The following is an 18,241-nucleotide window of genomic DNA, read 5'->3' as shown; positions in this document are numbered from 1 at the left end:
CTGAGGGTGGACCGAAGCCAGGGAGAGGGACCGCCTCCGGACAAGGATGAACTCCTCCACCATTGGGCCAGGGATGATCCTGAGGGAGGATTCAGGATCCAGCGAGGAGGGGATGGCAGCCAACATCGATCGAAGATCTTCACCGCCAAGCTCAGAACGATTCAAAGCTTCAACCCGACTAGATTTTGAAAAGCAAATAATAAAGTATTTACCAAAAATATCTTTTAAACGCAAAGTGTTTTCATTTATTAAAGGCCGTGCCACGAGCAAAGCTCTTCAGCGCTTCACGGGCACCTTACCCACGTTCGGCCTTTTATAAAGAAAATCCCTAGAACATTAAATCCACACGCAACAATATGTACTGTAACGTGAAACGTTATCACGTGAATATGTTTAGAGTGGTGTGGCGACACTGCCATGGGAATATTTATCGATAGTCTATTGTATCGATATGTCTTGAATGTTCTTTGAGGACCTTTGTATCGATGGTCATAAATTAAGAGCGAAATTAAGAGCGAAATTCGAACATCGTCTATGCGTACCCTTATATAAATAGACAAAGAGTAAATTGTAAACCCCTCGACGTGGGTGATAGAGCTGAGAGAAGGCCGGAAGTCCAGAGAATGGAATAGTTTCACTTTGAAAATTCCTAAAAAACTAATTTATGATAGACCATAGCCAATTCGTTGTTTTCGACCAAGTCACGAACGGTCCTTAAAAGCTACGAAGTCTTTTTCGATATCCTGTCTATTCATGCACTCTGAGAGGGTCGTAAATTTCCTCGAGAGTTGCTTTGGCAACTCTGGTACAAGGTCTTGTCGTTTCCTAATTTCTCTGGGTCCCACGCTTTCTCGTAGCACATGTGCGCTGCAACATTCTAGCGTCTTGGCGGAGCGCCTCCACTTCCACGCGCTTGAGGGTGGACCACAGCCAGGAGAAGGGGCCCACACGAGACGGGGTGGACTCCTCCACCATTGGACGAGGGATGATCCTGAGGGAGGATCCAGGATCCACCAAGGATGGGGCATCGACCGACAACGCGCGAAGATCTCCTCCGCCAAGCGCAGAATTGTTAGAATGATTTTGTCACTCGTTACGAACAAGTCGTTCTCACTCAGAAGGGTCTAAGCCTTAATAACGCAAAGTTTAAAGTTCCGATTTAAATTGAAATACAAAGTATTAAAGTACTCTAAACAAAATTACAGTTTACTATTTTGTATATCCGCGCCTTGAGAGCGGAGCGCCTCTGCGCTCCACGGACTGTCACACCTGCACCTAAATCTCCGAATATCCCTATTTTCCGCGTCGGACACGCAACAGTACATACAATAGATTATCGATAAATATTCCCATGGCAGTGTCGCCACACCACTCTAAACATTTCACGTGATAACGTTTCACGTTACACATGCAATTACAGGTTTACAGCTAAATTCACACGACACTGCACTCATATGTATGTACATATATACATACAGGCGAGGTTCCCAACAAAGCTGAAGAAGAAAGGAATGTTTCTTTTGGTTTCTTTTGGTTTCTTTCTCGCTTATATTGTCAGCAAAGGCACCAACGTGTGATAACGTTATCTTTTAATCCAATAATAAAAATACATGTTTCTTTTATACAGGAATTTACATGCAACTTTAAATAATATTCAAGCTTGAAATAAATAAAGGTTCCATATGAATACTAATTATTTATAATTACAAGTAAGTTACAGATTTTGCAACTTAAAATTACTGATACATCTTCATCTCTGGCTTTTTCATTTCAGTCATCAGTTTTGACATAAAACTGATGAATTGTTTAAATTAAATTGATGTATATTCTTACAGATAATGGCAAATTCCGACGATCTTACAAAACATAAAGTTGCCGAAGAAAATGTTCTCGTACGTATATCTACTACTGTATTAAATTTGCAATAGCAAATGTTGTCAGCGATATTGTAGTTATATCACTTTTATTTAAATGAATTTTATTGCGTTGTGTTTACAATATATTTTCCAAAGTTTTGCTTACCATTTTGTGTTAACGCATTTATTTTTCATTTTGCATTGGTGATTTAACTGTTACGTGCAGTGTGGTGATGGTGTGAAAGAATACCTTGAGCCTAGATTCGAGTGTCCTATTTGTTTAACTTGGCTACGTGATCCAGTTTTAACATCTTGTGGTCATAAATTCTGTTCGCAATGTATATATACTTGGCTTCAGTAAGTTATATTTCACTGTAACAAATTAACAAAACCATATATAACTCATGACATCTGTAATTTACATTCATTAATTTAAGTTCTACTTTATAGAAAGGAGGGAGCTTGTTGTCCAGTTGATAGTAAACCATTGAAATCTGAAAGTGATTTATTCAGAGATCTGTATACGAGTAGAGAAATATCTCAACAGCGTACTTGGTGTCCATATCAACAATTTGGTTGCGAAGTTAAGTTATCTCCGGTGGATATGGAAGCACACATAAATCAGTGCATGTATAAAAGAAGTCTTCCAGATTCACAAATTATGCATTGTCACTTTAAAAATGTTGGGTGCTCAGAGACTTTTTATACAGAGGAAAATTTACATACACATTTAGAAAGAAATATAAACCATCATTTAACTGTTAGTTTATTATTATTTTATATAATCGCGATTAATTATGGTATTAACAATTTGGTTTTCGTTTATTTTGTAGATGGTGTTAAAGGCATTACCACAGGTATCTACTTCACAGAATAACGTTAGCGCAATGGTTGCTGAATCTAAACTATGGGATCCACCATCTAAAAGTGCAAATTCTTTAGAAAAACCAGAACCATCATTAGAATGGCAACAATTGTTGAAGTAAATTCTATATGCATCGAATGAAATATTTCTATCATTATAAACTATTTTAAAGTTAATTTGTTTTTCCAGAAATTTGTATGAACGGATAGTACTACTGGAACAGCAAAACCGAGAATTGTCTATAACGATTTCTAATCAGAAAACTCAACTTACAACTTTACAAACTTCGTTACGATTTAATCAAGAGGAATTGTTCTTACGTAGTTGTAATGGTGTTTATATTTGGAGATTACATTCTTTCCAAGAAAAGCTTCGTAGTATGATGAATGATTCGCTAAAAATGTTTTATAGTCCTGGTTTTTATACTAGTCTTAACGGTTATAAAATTTGTGCTAGAATTAACGTTTCTTCTAAAGATCCAGAATTTTTATCACTGCTTTTACATATAATGAAATCAGAAAGTGATGATGGTTTAGATTGGCCATTCAATGGAACAATGTGTTTTATTTTGGTAAATCCACACGATTCAGAGAAGGATATACGAGAAATAACTTCATCTAGGCCTGATCTTGAAGCATTTAGAAAACCAGTGTGTGAATTAAATAAACGTAGTTTTGGTTACACTGAATTCGTACGAATACGAGATTTACCCGATTTCTTACAAAATGATTGCTTAATTTTTAGGATAGAAGTTCGTGTTGATGATAGATTTCAAACACCAAATATAATATAACACTATGTTCGTGTATATTCAGACGAATTAATAAGTTACAATGCAGTTACTTATTTTATTTATAATTAAAGTTAAAATGTGATATATTTTGAGACATTGTAATATTTAATTGTTTTAATTATTTATGTATCATGCATTTTTAAAAGTATTATAGTACATAATACTTAAAGTTTGATATAATAGAATTGTGAATTAATTTCTTATAAATCTATACACCAATTAACCCCTTGCCCTACAATATCGTGACATACTCATGACGCAATTTACAGTTCAAATGTGTTTTTGTTTGGTATTTTTTAGTATGATTGAATTTTGAATTGAATTCTAATTCTAATTTGCTCAGTCATGGATCGTTGAATGCTATGTATGCATGATATTTTAGTTTTCTTTATTGAAGTAATTAATAGTTAGCTGTGTCTGAAAACTATCTACAACTATCGAGAAAAACATAGGCCAAGGGGTTAAACAATTCCATCCATTTTTACAAACTATGATAATTAATTTTTTACTACAATTGTAGTTAATTTCACTACTACAAGTGTAAATATTTATGTAACTCAAATAAAACTTCTGAGATTGTCCAGTATATGTATCATTTTTAGAAGTTCCTTTGAAATCTTCAGAATTAATTAGAACATAATTCAGTTACGTATAATCTGTATGTTTCAACTGTTACAGTAACCCGGTTTATGTAAAAGTGGGACAGAATTACTGTTGTGTGGTACAGATAAACTGTACAAGACTGTTCTAAGTGTAAACATATTATATTTTCACAATTTGAACAAAATTAAATATAAAATGCAGATAAATTTTATACGTGTTATATTTATCCTGGTTTTTACACTTACTGGTATTATTGGATTACTATTGAATTATGTGGAGAAGCATCTACCTACTTTAATAACTCGTACTTACCGCTACGGTAAATTTTCGGCAAAGGAGTATCAACCAATGGTTGCACAAGTAGAAGTACCTAAGAGGTGAGCACATTTATTAACAATGATCTATGTTAATTAACAACAACTGAATACAAATGAACAATTTACCAATGTATTTACTTCAATGGACTACATCAATGAAACTTTAGATGGTTCAAACATTTCTACATTTTTGCTGCACCAGCTTCCAGTTACGTATTGTATTTAATTATTTGCAAATACTTCTGGAACACTGACGTCCCTAGACATGTGATATGGATGCTAAACATGTGTTTAGGACAACTGAGAAAACCATTAGGTAAATCAAATACTCAACAGTCATTATAAATATTATTTCAACAAATCAGGTCTTTATTTAACTACTATTTTTTTTAGTACCAGCAGAAAATACATTTGTAGCTGCTGTACTTTTCACCTTGCATTGTTGGAAACGATTGTATGAAACACAATGTGTAAATATTTTTAGTAATAAAATGATGAATATCTCCCATTATATAGTTGGACTTTATCATTATGTAGGAAGCTTGATATGCATTATTGGTGAATCTAAAGGATTTGTTGAAGGTAGCGATACAATGTTCGATTAAATTTCTCTCAGATACTACTAAGATATTGAATTTTTCATTTAGGTTCAAGTGGAAACTTTTCTTGGAAAAGAATAACGTATCTGCAACTAGTGTGTGGAATGATTTTTATACTGTTCTCATATACTCAACTTAAGACTAACTTTATTCTTCGAAATTTACGAAAGAATAAAGATAATGGAATTAATTCCACGATATATAAAATACCACATGGTGGCCTTTTTGAATATGTATCAGGTGCATTACAAATTACAGAGATAATTATTTATATAACAATGTCTATAATTCTATGGGAAAGTTTTACATTTCATTACATTACAATTTGGGTCTTGGTAAATCAGGTATGTACATTTTCAAAATATATAAAAACTCATCAATTCTTAAAAATACAATATATATTGTATATTAATAATTTATATTTTTTCTTTTAGACATCTACTGCAGGATTGACCCACAAATGGTACATACAAACATTTCAGAATTATCCAAAATCCCGAAAAATTCTGATTCCTTATCTATTTTAGAAATAATACAATCTAAGTATAATAATGTCATAAACAAGTTTTACTATACTCAATATATATGAGTGTAATAATAATATAATTTATATTGTATAAGAATGTTTAGGGGCCACGCGAGATGCGATTGCGCGGGCACCACACTAATGTCAATGAATAAATAAAACACAAGATGAAATGATTACGTTGTGATACTTTTTATTAACAAAGACTCGCGATATCGAAGATGGCGATGGAAGTAGGAAAGACGCGTGTCTTTTACTTCCGATCGCGTTGCCGGAAAAGTACAGAGTGAGTAAAGGGAAAAATAGGGGTGCGTTGAAGCGAGGGCGTCAGGCCCCAAGCACCCTAGAAAAGAGGGCGCGGTTGGAAGGTTTGCTCCCTTCTGTGACCGCTAGATGGCGCGAGGTTTGAGGGCGCCACAAATGTATCTTTTAGATCTCGGAAAATCTATCGATGAACATTGGGTGGTGAATGGTGAATCCGAGTGATTTTGAAATTTTTAACTGAAACGCAGTATTGGCGCAAGAAAGGCAATTGGAGAGTCTCAAGAAGTGCTTTTGCGAAGAGGAAAAAGGAACCCTTCGGGTTGGAGAAAGTAATACACACGGCAATTTGTCCTCGCAGAATTTTGAGGTTAGCTTACCCACGCTAACCTGTTGCGAGTACACCCGCATTCTCCTCTCCCTGGCCCTGCGGGACCGGGAGAGGTTCAGAGCATCACAATGGAGACGGAAGCAGAAGTGGTGTGGACTGTGGTTAATCCCAGAAAAAAGAAACCTGGTAACAGCATCCTTTTGGAACCGCTCAAAAGAAAGTGCCCTTCCCCAGTAGGGGACGAGAAAGAAAATATGAAAAAGAAAAATACTAATAACATACAAAATATTCCTACTGTAAGAATATACCCTGAGGCTCACAGTGGCCCAGCCTTGGTTGAAATTCGCCTAGCTGAAACGCATTGTAAGAAAAGTAGGAGTCACAACATGGTAGCAATTGCTAAAGCGCTACATTCAATGAAGGCAGGAGCTCATCAACTGCGTCCCAGAGGCTTCAACAAAGCAGAAGCCATGTTCAACAACGGTATGGAGGCAAACAGGCTGATCTTATCTCCAAAGGTAGGAGAGTGTTACGTTGCGCGTGCGATGCCGCAACGTAAAAGGGAAAGGATAAAAATTGGAGGATATAGGTGGTTAAATTTCAGTTAATCGGTTGGAATTCAACCCGTAATTCCTGCTTTCCTATTTTAGCGCGATGGTTGGTATCGCTGCCACCAGTCTCGAGCGTGTTAACGCTCTCGACAAATTAAAAGACGAAAGACGAATTGATAAGATGTTAAGAAGTTATAATTATTAGCCTTTCGTTGGGTTCGTTCAACGCTTGGTCCCGTACGGGTCCCTCCTTGAACCTGTGTGAGTTGGTAGGCGTGTTTGGCTGAAATGTGTGAGGTGTGTTTGAAATAAATTGAAACTGTTCAACTAAATGAAACTGGTTTAATTGTGAATGAAAATCAGATGATTTGGTAACCGTGAAATGCCAAAATTGAGAGTGTAATAACTTAGAAATTCTGTTAGTAGAGAAGATACCAGTTTTGCAAAAATTGTGAACAAATGTAAAGATGCTTAAAATTAATTAACCAAATATGACTGTATAAGGCGCTCTAATATCACAACTGAAACCGACGAGTATATTACCGGACACGTAAAAATGATCATCACAATTTCGCTCTCCAAATTTAACTATAAAATTGGCGGTTTCCGCCCGCGGTACACCCCAGCCTGAGAAATTCTCGTAACTCTCGAAAGAGCTGGACTAAGGTGCCCTTTTGATGACGGGAAAGAGAAATTGGAATTTCGAGATTGTAATAAACAAAAAAAATTAATACTGAAATCAGTTGATACCTGATACGGTGGAACGATCTGACCTGAGAAATTCTCGTAACCCCGAAGGGCTGGACCAGATCGCCCGTTTTGCCAATTGATAAACGTCGTGATCGAAAAATGTAGTTGAAACGACTTACCGTTACGCTGTTTAATACAATACAAGATTATAATTTTCGCTTGCTAGATCCTGTGTATTAGCTTGATGATCTGGAACACCAAAGAAACGGTAAGATGTCGATCACTGCACTTGTCGCGGCGGAAACGGATTATTACGGACGAGTACGTCGACGAGAGACAAACGAATAACGAATTATGAACTACGATTTATTACGGAAACGATCAATATATATAATTTACGCGGAGTGAAGTTAATACGAGAATACGCGCGAGCAAACGGTTTAAAAAAAAAAGAAAGAAATGATAGGTAGAGGGAAGATTTAACGTGCGCGTCTGTGTGTCCTTGTTAAGAATCGGATTATTTCAACTACCACGGCACTCTGCCTCGCTACGCGGAGGACTTTACCGCAGAGGAAATCTATCACGAAATTCCGAACAACTCTGTCTCTCGGACACACGGGCTCCCGATCACGTACTTACGATTGATCGATCAAGAGTAACAAATTTCGTGCGCGATCGATGGCCGAAGGGCCCGTCGCGCGAACATCGTCCTTGGAGGGGACGGTTTGGCGAATCGTAGCCCGTTTTCGGAAGTGTCGCGTGCCCGGTGATTGGCTAAGACGCGCGAGCTAGACGAAGATCTTTCATCCCCTTTCTTTGGTGTTCCTTCCTTTTCTTGTTCGTCGCCATGATAGTTTCAACGGTTTTCAGAAACTACGCAGTATTTCTCTTTACATGTATAATTGCATTTAATTGAGATATAACTATTGATTTGGTTAATTGTAGAATAAGATTTGAATTTGAAATATACAGGTTATGATAAAGGAAACCGTCATCCGTATATGATGATCAAAATTATACATTTTCCTGATTTGCAATAAAGATAGCCTGATTTAATATGTTTAAAAGCGGACAATGTGCTTACGGTGGTTGTGATGCCGTGGCGAATTATGCATTTTACAACAATCTATCGCACATTAAACTATCGCCTTGATAAATTCGGCATTTCGCATTCTGTGAATTTTAAACAATTCTAAATCTGGCGAACGTTCCTTCGAGAACGTTCCTTTGTTCAAAATTTGCCATTATCGCTAGGCAGTTCTTAGAATTTCGATACAATAGTGTTTATTGCTTCGAACGACCCTTAATTTTCGAACGGCGGTCGAACGTTCGCGACGTTCGCTTTCGTAAGGGTTCTCAATTCTTACTTTCATTGTTTAAATTCGGTTTCATCCATCCACTCTCTTATACTATCATTACAATCAGGTAATGATGATCCTTGTTGGACCGGCTGACGTTTTGTGCAATAGAGAGAGAAAGGGTTTTCCAACAAAAGAATTATTACGATTTTTCCGTTTCTACGCAGTTAGCAAGGGAAATTCCCGGAATGCGAAGCACTGGCTAACTGCGTAGCGCTGGTGTTATTGCTACGGCTCTCTCTCTCTCTCTCTCGAGCTAACCCGAGTTTTTGTGCGTATTACTGTCTTATGTTACAATGGCTGGCGACGATAGTTTCAAGGAGGGTCACGTAAACTGTTGAAAAGAATTAAGCTCAAACTCTTCTTTGTACACCCTTTACATGAGAGATTCTCGTAACCCAAAAGGGCTTGATAAGGAACGCAAGGCGGATAAATTTCAAATTTTCCGCCGGGACGTAACAAGAGCATGGTCTGGAGGCCTTTGTGCCTCGTCACTCTGTAGAAAGGAAAGGTTTGCTGAAAGGCTTTAGCTTGGAATATCCAATCGAGGACCTCCTGGATCTAGCAGTAACCCCATGCAAGATAATCCAGGCCAAGCGGATGGACAGAAGACAGGTTGATTCTACCACCAAAGAGGTTTCCTGGGTTCCCAGCGAAACAGTCCTTATTACTTTCGAGGGGTCAACTCTCCCAACTAAAATACAATTGTATGGACTTCTCAACAAGAACATAGAACCTGACATTGAAAGGGTAAGAACATGCAAGAACTGTGGCAAATTTGGGCACTCTCAAACCAGATACAGGTCACTTCCTGAGTGCCTAAATTGTAGTACAGTAAAAGCTGGATATATGCAACAAACATTGGGACCCAGACGTTGCATATATCCATCCGAGGTGTTGATTCTGGGCATTTAAACGTTGCATATATCCAGTCTTGGTATCGATTCTGCGTCCGTACAAATCATTTGTACCGTGCCGCGATATCTATTTTACGTTCGTACAAATCGTTTGTACCGTGCCGCGATACCTATTCTACGTTCGTACACAACATGCGACGTGTTGCATGTTGCATGTTGCGTGTTTGATGTATCATTGGTGTACGGCCTGCCTTATACATATGTACAGTTTTATTATTATTTTAATAAATAAATATAATTCAAATCATATCGTGTTTGGTACCATTTTAATCAGAAAAATCTCACAAATGCGTTAGTAAAAGTTTCATTAAGAAAAAGTTAAAAATAAAAAAGTTTTATCGTTCAATTAGTATTAGTCACACCGATATTACGGTCGGATCATATTACACGGTTTTCTCGTTGAGCGGCTCGGTTCGTCTAGGGAGATCCCCCCAAGTGGAGGGGATAGCGATGTTGCACTTATCCAAGCAATTCTTTCGTTGCATTTTTCCAGGTTTTACTGTAATTTGAACCATATTTACTCTACATGATCCATTATGATTTACTCTACGTCAGGCCTGTCCAAGTAGGGGAATCCACTCCTGGAACACATGTTTTGGGTCCCCTTCCAACGCTGCTCCTTCAAGTAAGATGGGACGGTTCCGACTACCAAAGACGGTAGGAAAGACGGAGAGACGGTAGTCGGAACCGTCCCACCTTACTTGAAGGAGCAGCGTTGGAAGGGGACCAAAAACATGTGTTCTAGGAGTAATTTCCCCTACTTGGACAGGCCTGCTTTACGTGATTCATTATGTATTTATTAGATAACATAAATAAGATCCGATTTACGTCGTGTTTGGACTCATTTTAATCAGAAGAATCTCAATGATCCGGTGGTATAATTTTCATAAAAATAGGTTGGAAATTACTGATAGTGAAATTCTCGTTATTGCATGGTCACATTTTTCACTCGCGGCATCTCTTTGAAGTGCCGTGCCTCGATCGTCGCTGCTAGACGTAGTATGTCTATCTCGCTTCCTCCTATGGTATCTATTCTCTTACTCTGTCAAGTTCTGCTCGAGTCAATTCTTGGAATACAAACGCTACCCTGCTCGCGATAATTTCACTGCTGACTCCCGAACATAGTGAAATTTAACCGAGCATTACTGTACTATTAATCCCATGACGTGGCCGTGGTGCCCGCGCAAACGTATCTCGCGCGGCCCCTAAACGGGTATGTTTGTCTCTCTGCCGATCGCGCCCGAGTTTTGCCGAGCCAAACCGAGCCGACTCGAAGTTCTACTGCTCGTCGTGCATACTCGTATTTCCAATCGAATTTTAGACCAGAGTTCGGTCGATTACCAACTTAACTTCAGGGATTTTTACATCGTTCCCTACAGCTCTCTACATGACATTATACTTTCAGTAATGGTTTGGGTAGACAACGGATGTACGGAGAAGTGACACGCGTGATTAGGAAGTTTTTAAGGAGGGATTGGTCTGGGAACTTGAGTTTTCATTAGTACTTTTTTAGGGGGTTTTTCCTGTACAAAAGTGTTTCCTCTTGGGGTCGCTCATTCCTGGGAAGGCGAGCCCAAGAGAGAAAAGTGAATAAGGAGGGTGCGGTTTCTCCCTGCGACAAGACAGTGTCGCAGGGAGGAGATGTTGGGATAAGGATCGTTAGGAAAATAAAGAAGGAAAGTGTAGAGAAGAAGAAAAGGAGCAAGAGTGAAGGGGAAAGAACTGGAAAATTAGAAAAAAAGACGGAAGAACTCAATCTAAGTATGGTTGAATTCGAGGTTGAATATTTAGAGGAGGATCCCGAGGCTAGGGAATTTTTTGAAATCCTTAACAGAAGTAGAAAACCGTTGAAAGATACCAACCGTAAGGATGAAGATGCTGGGGACCCCAGCATGATCGTGGAAGAAGGTAAAGAGGAGAGTAGGGAATTTGCAGCCCCCCCTAGTGAGGAGGCGATGGATCAGGAGAAAAGTGGTACCCCTGGGAAAAAGAAGGGGAACAAGAAGAAGGAGCCTACAGCTCATTCTTTGAAGAGTACGGTGAATGTAAGGATTGGATTGGAAGAACTCAGAAAAGTAAGGAAAAGGGCGGCAGAGGAAGAGACGGGGAATAACGAAGAAGGTACAAAAAGAGACAGAAAAGAAAGTGAAGATCTCGCAGTAGATAATACTCCCCCCGTAGGTGCAAAACGAGCGACCACACCGGTTCGGTAAGCTGTGGCATCATCGGAAGGCACGACGGAAGGTGAGAATACTGAAGGCATAGCAGAAAAAGACTCTATACCCTTAGGAGGAAAAATAAATAGAAGAAGAGTGCGAGGTGAGAACAAACAATTTTACGTAGAAGAGCTGAGAAGTAAGGAATACATGATTACAATGATACTTGGGAAGGAGAGTACAAGCAAATTTAAAAGAAACAATATAGTTAAAATCTATAAAATGCTTGGATCGCGGTCTCGCTTTCTTCGGGGACTCAAAATGGTGGGTTTTAATAAAGCGGAACTTACTTTTAGCGATATGGCGGCCGCAAACGCCATCCTCAAAATGGCGGAGCAGGATGGTGCAGGATTCGAGGCTTTTCTCCCAGAACGGAAGAAAATGAGGAAAGGCGTAATCACCGAATGGGAAGACTCGATAGAAGACTTGGAAGATTTCGTAATGCCAGGGCAAGGCGAATTTAAATTTGAAAGAATGAAAAAAAAAGTAGTTAAGGATGGTAAAAGTGCTTGGACTGAGGGGGTGGCGATATTAGTTACAGTGAAAGGGGACCGTCTGCCAACGGATTTGAAAATTGGCGCGGGCCATGTAGCCCTACGTATTTTCCCATATGTAGAGCAGGTAAAACAATGTTACAAGTATTTTGCTTACGGCCATGTGCAAATGCAATGCAGAAGTTTGAAAAAGTGCCTTGTGTGCTTGGGAAGGGAGCATGGTACGTGTGATAAGACCCCAGTATGTCTGAACTGTGGGGGCAACCATACATCCCTGTCTAAGACTTGTTGGGTTCATCAGAGGGAGAAGTTAATTAGAAAGGTTATGGCTTATAAGAATGTTGCTTACGCAACAGCTAAGAGTATAGTAGCAAGTCAGTTGGGGGAAAATTGGGACGAGGAAGACATTGGAAGGGACGGAGGCAGCAGAGATTACCCCATGCTGCCAACGAGAAGAACCGAGTGGTGGGAGGTAAAGGAAGTGCCCATGGAGAACGAGCTGGAATTGCTGAGGGAGGCTAAGAAGAAGGTGGAAGGAGGAAGAGTGGGAATAAGAAGATGGGAAAGCTTCTCCGAGAACGTGAGAAGGAGCCAGGCAGGAGGAAGGAGCAGGGGCAGGGGAAGGCTGAGACAGGAAGAGTATGCCGTAGAGGATAGGCTGCCCCGTGCCCATGGTGTAACAATGAATGTGTCAAACATGTTTGACCCCCTACAACAAGAAGAAGATGGGACTGCACCGGAGGAAGCGGAGTACGTGTTTGGGGAAGGGCTCCCGGTGGAACGCGCCATCAAGAAAATGAGTAAGATGGAACAGCGTGCCCAAAAAAGGATCATCGGGCAATTGGAAAAGAAAAGGGACGAAGAGTTCTTGTCAGACCTGATGAAGTTGATAAAGGAAAAGGGGTACGAACAGGAAGTTGAAAAAATGTTGAACGATAATAAAAGAGAAGATCAGATGACAGAGGAAGAGGAATACGCGTATTGGAATACCACCAGGCATAGGCCCAATTGGGATGTTCCCATCCCGGAGAAGACGAGGGAAAAGCTGAGAAGGAGAAAGGAGAGATACGAAGCTCAGAAAGCGGCAAAGGAGGCGCAGGAGCAAGCACTGGAGGACATAGCGGTTCGAGCCCACCAGCAGTATGGATGGACAAAAGAAAGGGCAAACCAAGAAGATGATTATAGAAGAGGAAGGTTAGAAGACCTTATGAGAAGGATCGAGGGGAGAATATGTGGAAACAAAGAGGACTCTAATGACGATCAAAGTTATGGACAATAAGGAATGGTTGAGTGTGGTTTGTGGACGTATGTTAGGTTTTTATGTGAAAGCCATGCGGGGCTTAGGTTTATTTGTAGGTCTAGTTATGTTATTAATAATTAGTATAGTTTTGGTTATATTAGCTATCTTTTGTAAAAGATATTTTTCCACATGGTATTGCGATTGGCTGTTTTCGAGAGCATACGAGCCAATTTTTGTGTTCCGTTGGGATGAGTGGTCATATGGTTTGAGTCTTTTGACTATTGTTGCGTTTACAGGTGAAAGAAGCTTAAGTATGGAAAAAGGCCAAGAATGGGTTAAGTATTGTAGAAAAAGCAGGCTGTGTGAAGACGAGGGCTTGCCTCGGATAGTATCGCTGCTTGATCACATAGAAACGATATGGAAAGGTATTACTAGTTTGTACAATTTAATTGATTTTATGGATATGTGTACATGGGACCCCTTTAAGGGGCGGAGATCTGTTGAGGGGAAACCCCACTTTAAGAGTAGACTATGTGATTTTGGCTTGAGTAACATAAAGATTAAAAGTGTATTTTCTTGTAGGTGTCTGATTTGTTACTGCCCCCCTGTCGCAAAGCTGGGAGGGAATGTTGGATAAAGTGCGAAAGAAGAAAGGCAAAACTTGGAAGGGTAGTTTATAAGAAAAGGAAGAGAGGGGTTGAAACTGTGCCAAATGGCTACTTCAACGCTCAAGGGTAAGTTTTGTCTGGGAACCTGGAATGCTAGGAGTGTTAGAGGGAAATTAAGTGAGATCAAGGAGAACATAAAAAATTTTGATATCCTAGGGATAACAGAAACATGGCTAAAAAAGAAGGATAGATTCGTGATACCGGGGTATAATATAGTTAGAGGAGACTTGAAAGAGGATAGGCAGGGTGGGGGTTTGGCGTTCGTAGTGGAAGAGAGTGTAAAGTTTACAATAAGAAAGGATATAACCTGGAGGGGTACGGGAAGGGAAGTTTTAGGGATTTCGGTAGAAACTAAAAAGGGTATATGGGATATCCTACTGGTCTATAGAAGGCCAGGAGAGAAGTGGGAAAGGGAAGATTGGGTCAAATTATTTAAAAATAAAAGACACAATGTCGAAACAGTCTTAATGGGCGATTTTAATGCTAGAAGTAAAACATGGAACTGTTATGTTGATAGCAAAAAGGGCACCTTGTTGGAAGAGGTGATTAGGGACTATGATATGTTCGTTATCAATACAAACACTAGTTCAAGGTTAGGAACTGGGGGTAGGCCGCCATCGAATATCGACCTTTTTATAGGTTCGCATTATGCGATGGAAAAGGCAACGGTGACGGAAGAAAATGAGACCATGGGGTCAGACCATCAGGTGTTAGGATTATTGTTCGGAGATGAGGAAGTAAATAGATCCAACGAAATGATGGGGTCGACTAGAAAGTTTAAGGTAGATAAAATAAATTGGGATTCGTTCGTAACAGTATCAGGGGAAGAAGCGAGGGTTTTAATGGAAAACTGGAATGCAGAGGGATGGGAGAACTTTAATATAGACGATAGATGTAGGGACCTCACGGAGGCAATAATTAATATTATTAGGAAAGCGGGTGGCTCTATAACAGGTGAGGGTTATAATAGAAAAGATGTAAGAGGGAAAGCGAAACAAAAAAATGTTAAGGGGCAGACGTGGTGGGACAACGATTGCAATGAAGCTAAGAAAGATAGAAGAAAAGCAGTAAAACTCTTTATTAGAACGCCGAGTCAGGCTAATTGGATTAATTTGAGGGAGGTAGGAAAAAGAATGAAAAAACTTATAGAGGAAAAGAAATCTAAAGCTTGGGATGATTTTGCATCTTCAATCGATTGTTACACTAGTTCCAGGGAGGCCTGGCAAAAGATTAAGCAAATTAAGAATGGCATTGGAAAAACAGGGTGCGCCAGTCTTAATGAAAAAGAAATAAATTCGCTGGAGGAACGAGAGATAGGAAAAGTCTTTGCCTATGACTTAGAGGGGACCCAAGACAAAGAGGGGCAGGGGGAGTTGGAAACCCCTGGTCAGATTCGAGGGAGGGAGTATGTTAGCCAGGGACAAGTTGGTATACAGGATGGCTTTGAAGAAAGGGATTTGCAGGGGGTTCTGGATTCAGTTAGGGTATCCTTCGCTCCAGGGGAAGACGGAATTTCATACCTCCTGCTAAGAAAGTTAGATAGCGGAATGAAGAAGTGCCTATTGAAACTTTATAACTGGATCTGGGAGAATAGCTGTATCCCACAAATGTGGAAAAGAGTAATTATAAAATTCTTGGAAAAGCCCGGGAAAAAGGCCTTGAGACCTATCTCCCTGATTAACTGCATGAGTAAAATTTTAGAAAGATTGGTAAAAGAAAGATTGTGTGAATGGGTAGATAAAGAGGGGATAGTAGACCACCGGCAGAGTGGTTTCATGAAAGGACGGTCCACTATGGATAACCTGGTGGCCTTGGTCACAGATATTAAGGCAGGTTTCGAAGCCAGAAAAGAAACCGTGGCAGCATTTATGGATGTAAAATCGGCATATGATTTAGTTAACTACAATAAATTGTAAGCACTCCTAAAGGAGAGGAACTGCCCGGAAAGGGTGGCGGGCTTTATTGTAAATTGGCTGAAGGATAGATCTGCGACTTGTGTTCGAAAATTCCTAGAAGGGGTTAATGGCCTAATTAAGAGGGGGCTCCCACAGGGCTCGGTCCTAAGCCCACTGTTATACAATATATACACGGCGGAAATTTGTAAAGGGATGGAGAGGTGGGGGGTGAGGGTTCTGCTATATGCGGATGATATTGTGGTCTATATCACGGGAGAGGACATAGACGAATTAAGGGAAAAGCTAGAGGGGGCGGTGGGGGCGTTGTTGGAGAATCTTAAGGAGCTGGGGCTAGGTTTGGCAGAAGGCAAATCCAAGGTGGTAGTCTTCTCCAAGGCAAGAGATAGAAATAGGGGGTTCGGAGAGTTTAGAATACGAGAAGAACGCTTGGAGGGGGAAGCGCAGGCCGTTTTTTTGGGAATTACCCTGGACAGGGCCCTCAGTTTCAGTAAACATATAGAATTGGTCTCGAATAAAGTTAGAAAAAAATTGGACATTCTGAGGTTCATTGCGGGAATTAAGAAGGGTGTCAAACCAAGTACAATGCTGATCTTTTTTAAAGGGTTGATTAGATCAGTGATTGAGTATGACCTGTTTCTTTTCTTTTGGGAAAATGAAAGAGCATTGAATAAGATTATGAGGTTACATAATGCGGGGGTTCGTACAGCTATGGGGTATAGAATAACCACCCCTATAAATGTAATGAACACGGAAGCTGGGATAATGGACCTGGAATCCAGAGCGGAGGTATTGCTAGAAAGATTTGTGATGAAACATAGAATTAAAGGTAGGGGGGTGGTTTACGAGGCTTTGGCGAGAACCCTAGTGGTGAGAGAGGAAGAGCCTTCGGAGGAGTGGGATCCGTGGGTGAGGGCATGGCGTAAAACATAGGGGGTAGTAGAAAGAGTTATGAATAATAATACTGGAAGGGAAGTATTAAATAAAAGGCGCGATTTTATAGAGGGGGGTGGAATAACAGTGGAGTGGGAAGTGGGTAAGCGCAGAAAGGAGGAAGATTACCCAGACGAGCAATTGATCAAGGAAATCAAGGACAAAATCTGGCCGAGGTGCGATAATAAGGGGGTAATAGAAATTTATACAGATGGGTCTAAAAGGGGTTTGACAGAGGTGGTAGGCGCGGGAGTGGTAACTACGGGAATATCGGGGGAATGGTCGGAGGAATCGTGGTCGTTAAATAAAGTCACGTCGGTTTTTTCGGCGGAAACTTTTGCTTTATTACAGGCGGTTAAGAAGGCGAGGCTAAATTGGGGAAGGGAAAGAGTTCTCATTTTGACGGACTCGGCGAGCGCCCTTAAAAAACTGGAAGGCTTTGCTAGAAGGACGGGGGACAATCCCTGGATCCAAGAAATTATAGAAGAAATTATGATTTTGGAAGAAGAATATAAAGGAAACGAAGGGGTTGGGCAGGAGAGTAGATCACCAGGTAACAGACTAGGATTCGCTTGGATTCCCAGCCATGTGGGTATCGAGGGTAATGAAAGGGCGGATATGAAAGCGGGAGAGGCGACAAATGGGGAGGAGGTGTTTGAATATGGGGTGGTGGAAAGGGATGTGTTGAGATATATAATGGAGGGTGCATGGATCAGAAACCATGAGAGGGCCAAAAGAAAGGGTGAAGTTAAAGGGGCAAAATATTTCTCAATTGAGAATAATAATGCGGGGGCAAGGAAACCATGGTTCGATAGCATAAAAGGAATGAATAGGGGAGATTTAGTGAGATTGAGCAGAATTAGAGCGAACCATTTTAACCTGGGGGAATCGCTATTTAGAAAAAATTTGGTAAAAGAGAAAGGTTGTATCTGTGGGGCGGAATTAGAGTCTATTAAGCACGTAGTGTGGGAATGTGATAGATTCATAGAAAGCAGAGAAGAGCTTAATAATTTCTTAATTGCAAAGGGATATAATGAAGGGGCGGATGTTCAGGAAATGTTGATGGGAGGAAACTTGGGGGTCCTTAAACGCATCTCCAGGTTCCTAGAC

At 40.2% G+C, this 18,241-nt stretch overlaps 3 protein-coding genes across 4 annotated transcripts; all 3 read left to right on the top strand.

Annotated features, from left to right (window-relative positions):
* Positions 1–1,368: 1,368 nt before the first annotated feature.
* On the top strand, positions 1,369–4,117 carry LOC117609805 (TNF receptor-associated factor 6). 2 transcript variants are annotated; one of them, XM_034336484.2, is made up of 6 exons: positions 1,372–1,709; positions 1,836–1,892; positions 2,083–2,213; positions 2,307–2,616; positions 2,690–2,838; positions 2,911–4,116. In XM_034336484.2, the coding sequence occupies exons 2-6, from the start codon at positions 1,839–1,841 to the stop codon at positions 3,512–3,514; spliced, it is 1,248 nt and encodes a 415-aa protein (XP_034192375.2). In that variant the 5' UTR covers positions 1,372–1,709; positions 1,836–1,838; the 3' UTR covers positions 3,515–4,116. The 2 variants fall into 2 exon arrangements, with proteins under 2 accessions (XP_034192376.2, XP_034192375.2); XM_034336485.2 differs by lacking the exon at positions 2,083–2,213 and having other exon boundaries at positions 1,369–1,709; positions 2,911–4,117.
* A 7,731-nt stretch (positions 4,118–11,848) lies between these two features.
* LOC117609886 (uncharacterized) lies at positions 11,849–13,656 on the top strand. Its single transcript, XM_034336637.2, has 2 exons — positions 11,849–11,986; positions 12,180–13,656. Exon 2 carries the CDS (start codon positions 12,184–12,186, stop codon positions 13,654–13,656), a length of 1,473 nt encoding a protein of 490 aa, XP_034192528.1. The 5' UTR covers positions 11,849–11,986; positions 12,180–12,183.
* A 2,737-nt stretch (positions 13,657–16,393) lies between these two features.
* On the top strand, positions 16,394–17,131 carry LOC117609792 (uncharacterized). Its single transcript, XM_034336470.1, has one exon. The coding sequence runs from the start codon at positions 16,394–16,396 to the stop codon at positions 17,129–17,131; it is 738 nt and encodes a 245-aa protein (XP_034192361.1).
* The last annotated feature ends 1,110 nt before the right edge of the window (positions 17,132–18,241 follow it).

Source organism: Osmia lignaria, chromosome 5 (genome assembly GCF_051020975.1).
Source record: "Osmia lignaria lignaria isolate PbOS001 chromosome 5, iyOsmLign1, whole genome shotgun sequence".
In the NCBI taxonomy this organism is placed as follows: Eukaryota; Metazoa; Arthropoda; class Insecta; order Hymenoptera; family Megachilidae; genus Osmia; species Osmia lignaria.
This window is presented reverse-complemented; position numbering and strand designations above follow the sequence as displayed.

What these genes read in the sequence shown, in the direction of transcription:
- LOC117609886 (XM_034336637.2), top strand. Translation starts at nt 12,184, where the DNA reads ATGGCGGCCGCAAACGCCATCCTCAAAATGGCGGAGCAGGATGGTGCA.
- LOC117609805 (XM_034336484.2), top strand. Translation starts at nt 1,839, where the DNA reads ATGGCAAATTCCGACGATCTTACAAAACATAAAGTTGCCGAAGAAAAT. An exon ending in TTGCCGAAGAAAATGTTCTC is followed by an intron (nt 1,893 to 2,082) that starts GTACGTATATCT and finishes TGTTACGTGCAG; the next exon opens with TGTGGTGATGGTGTGAAAGA. An exon ending in GAATGGCAACAATTGTTGAA is followed by an intron (nt 2,839 to 2,910) that starts GTAAATTCTATA and finishes TTGTTTTTCCAG; the next exon opens with AAATTTGTATGAACGGATAG.
- LOC117609792 (XM_034336470.1), top strand. Translation starts at nt 16,394, where the DNA reads ATGGAGAGGTGGGGGGTGAGGGTTCTGCTATATGCGGATGATATTGTG.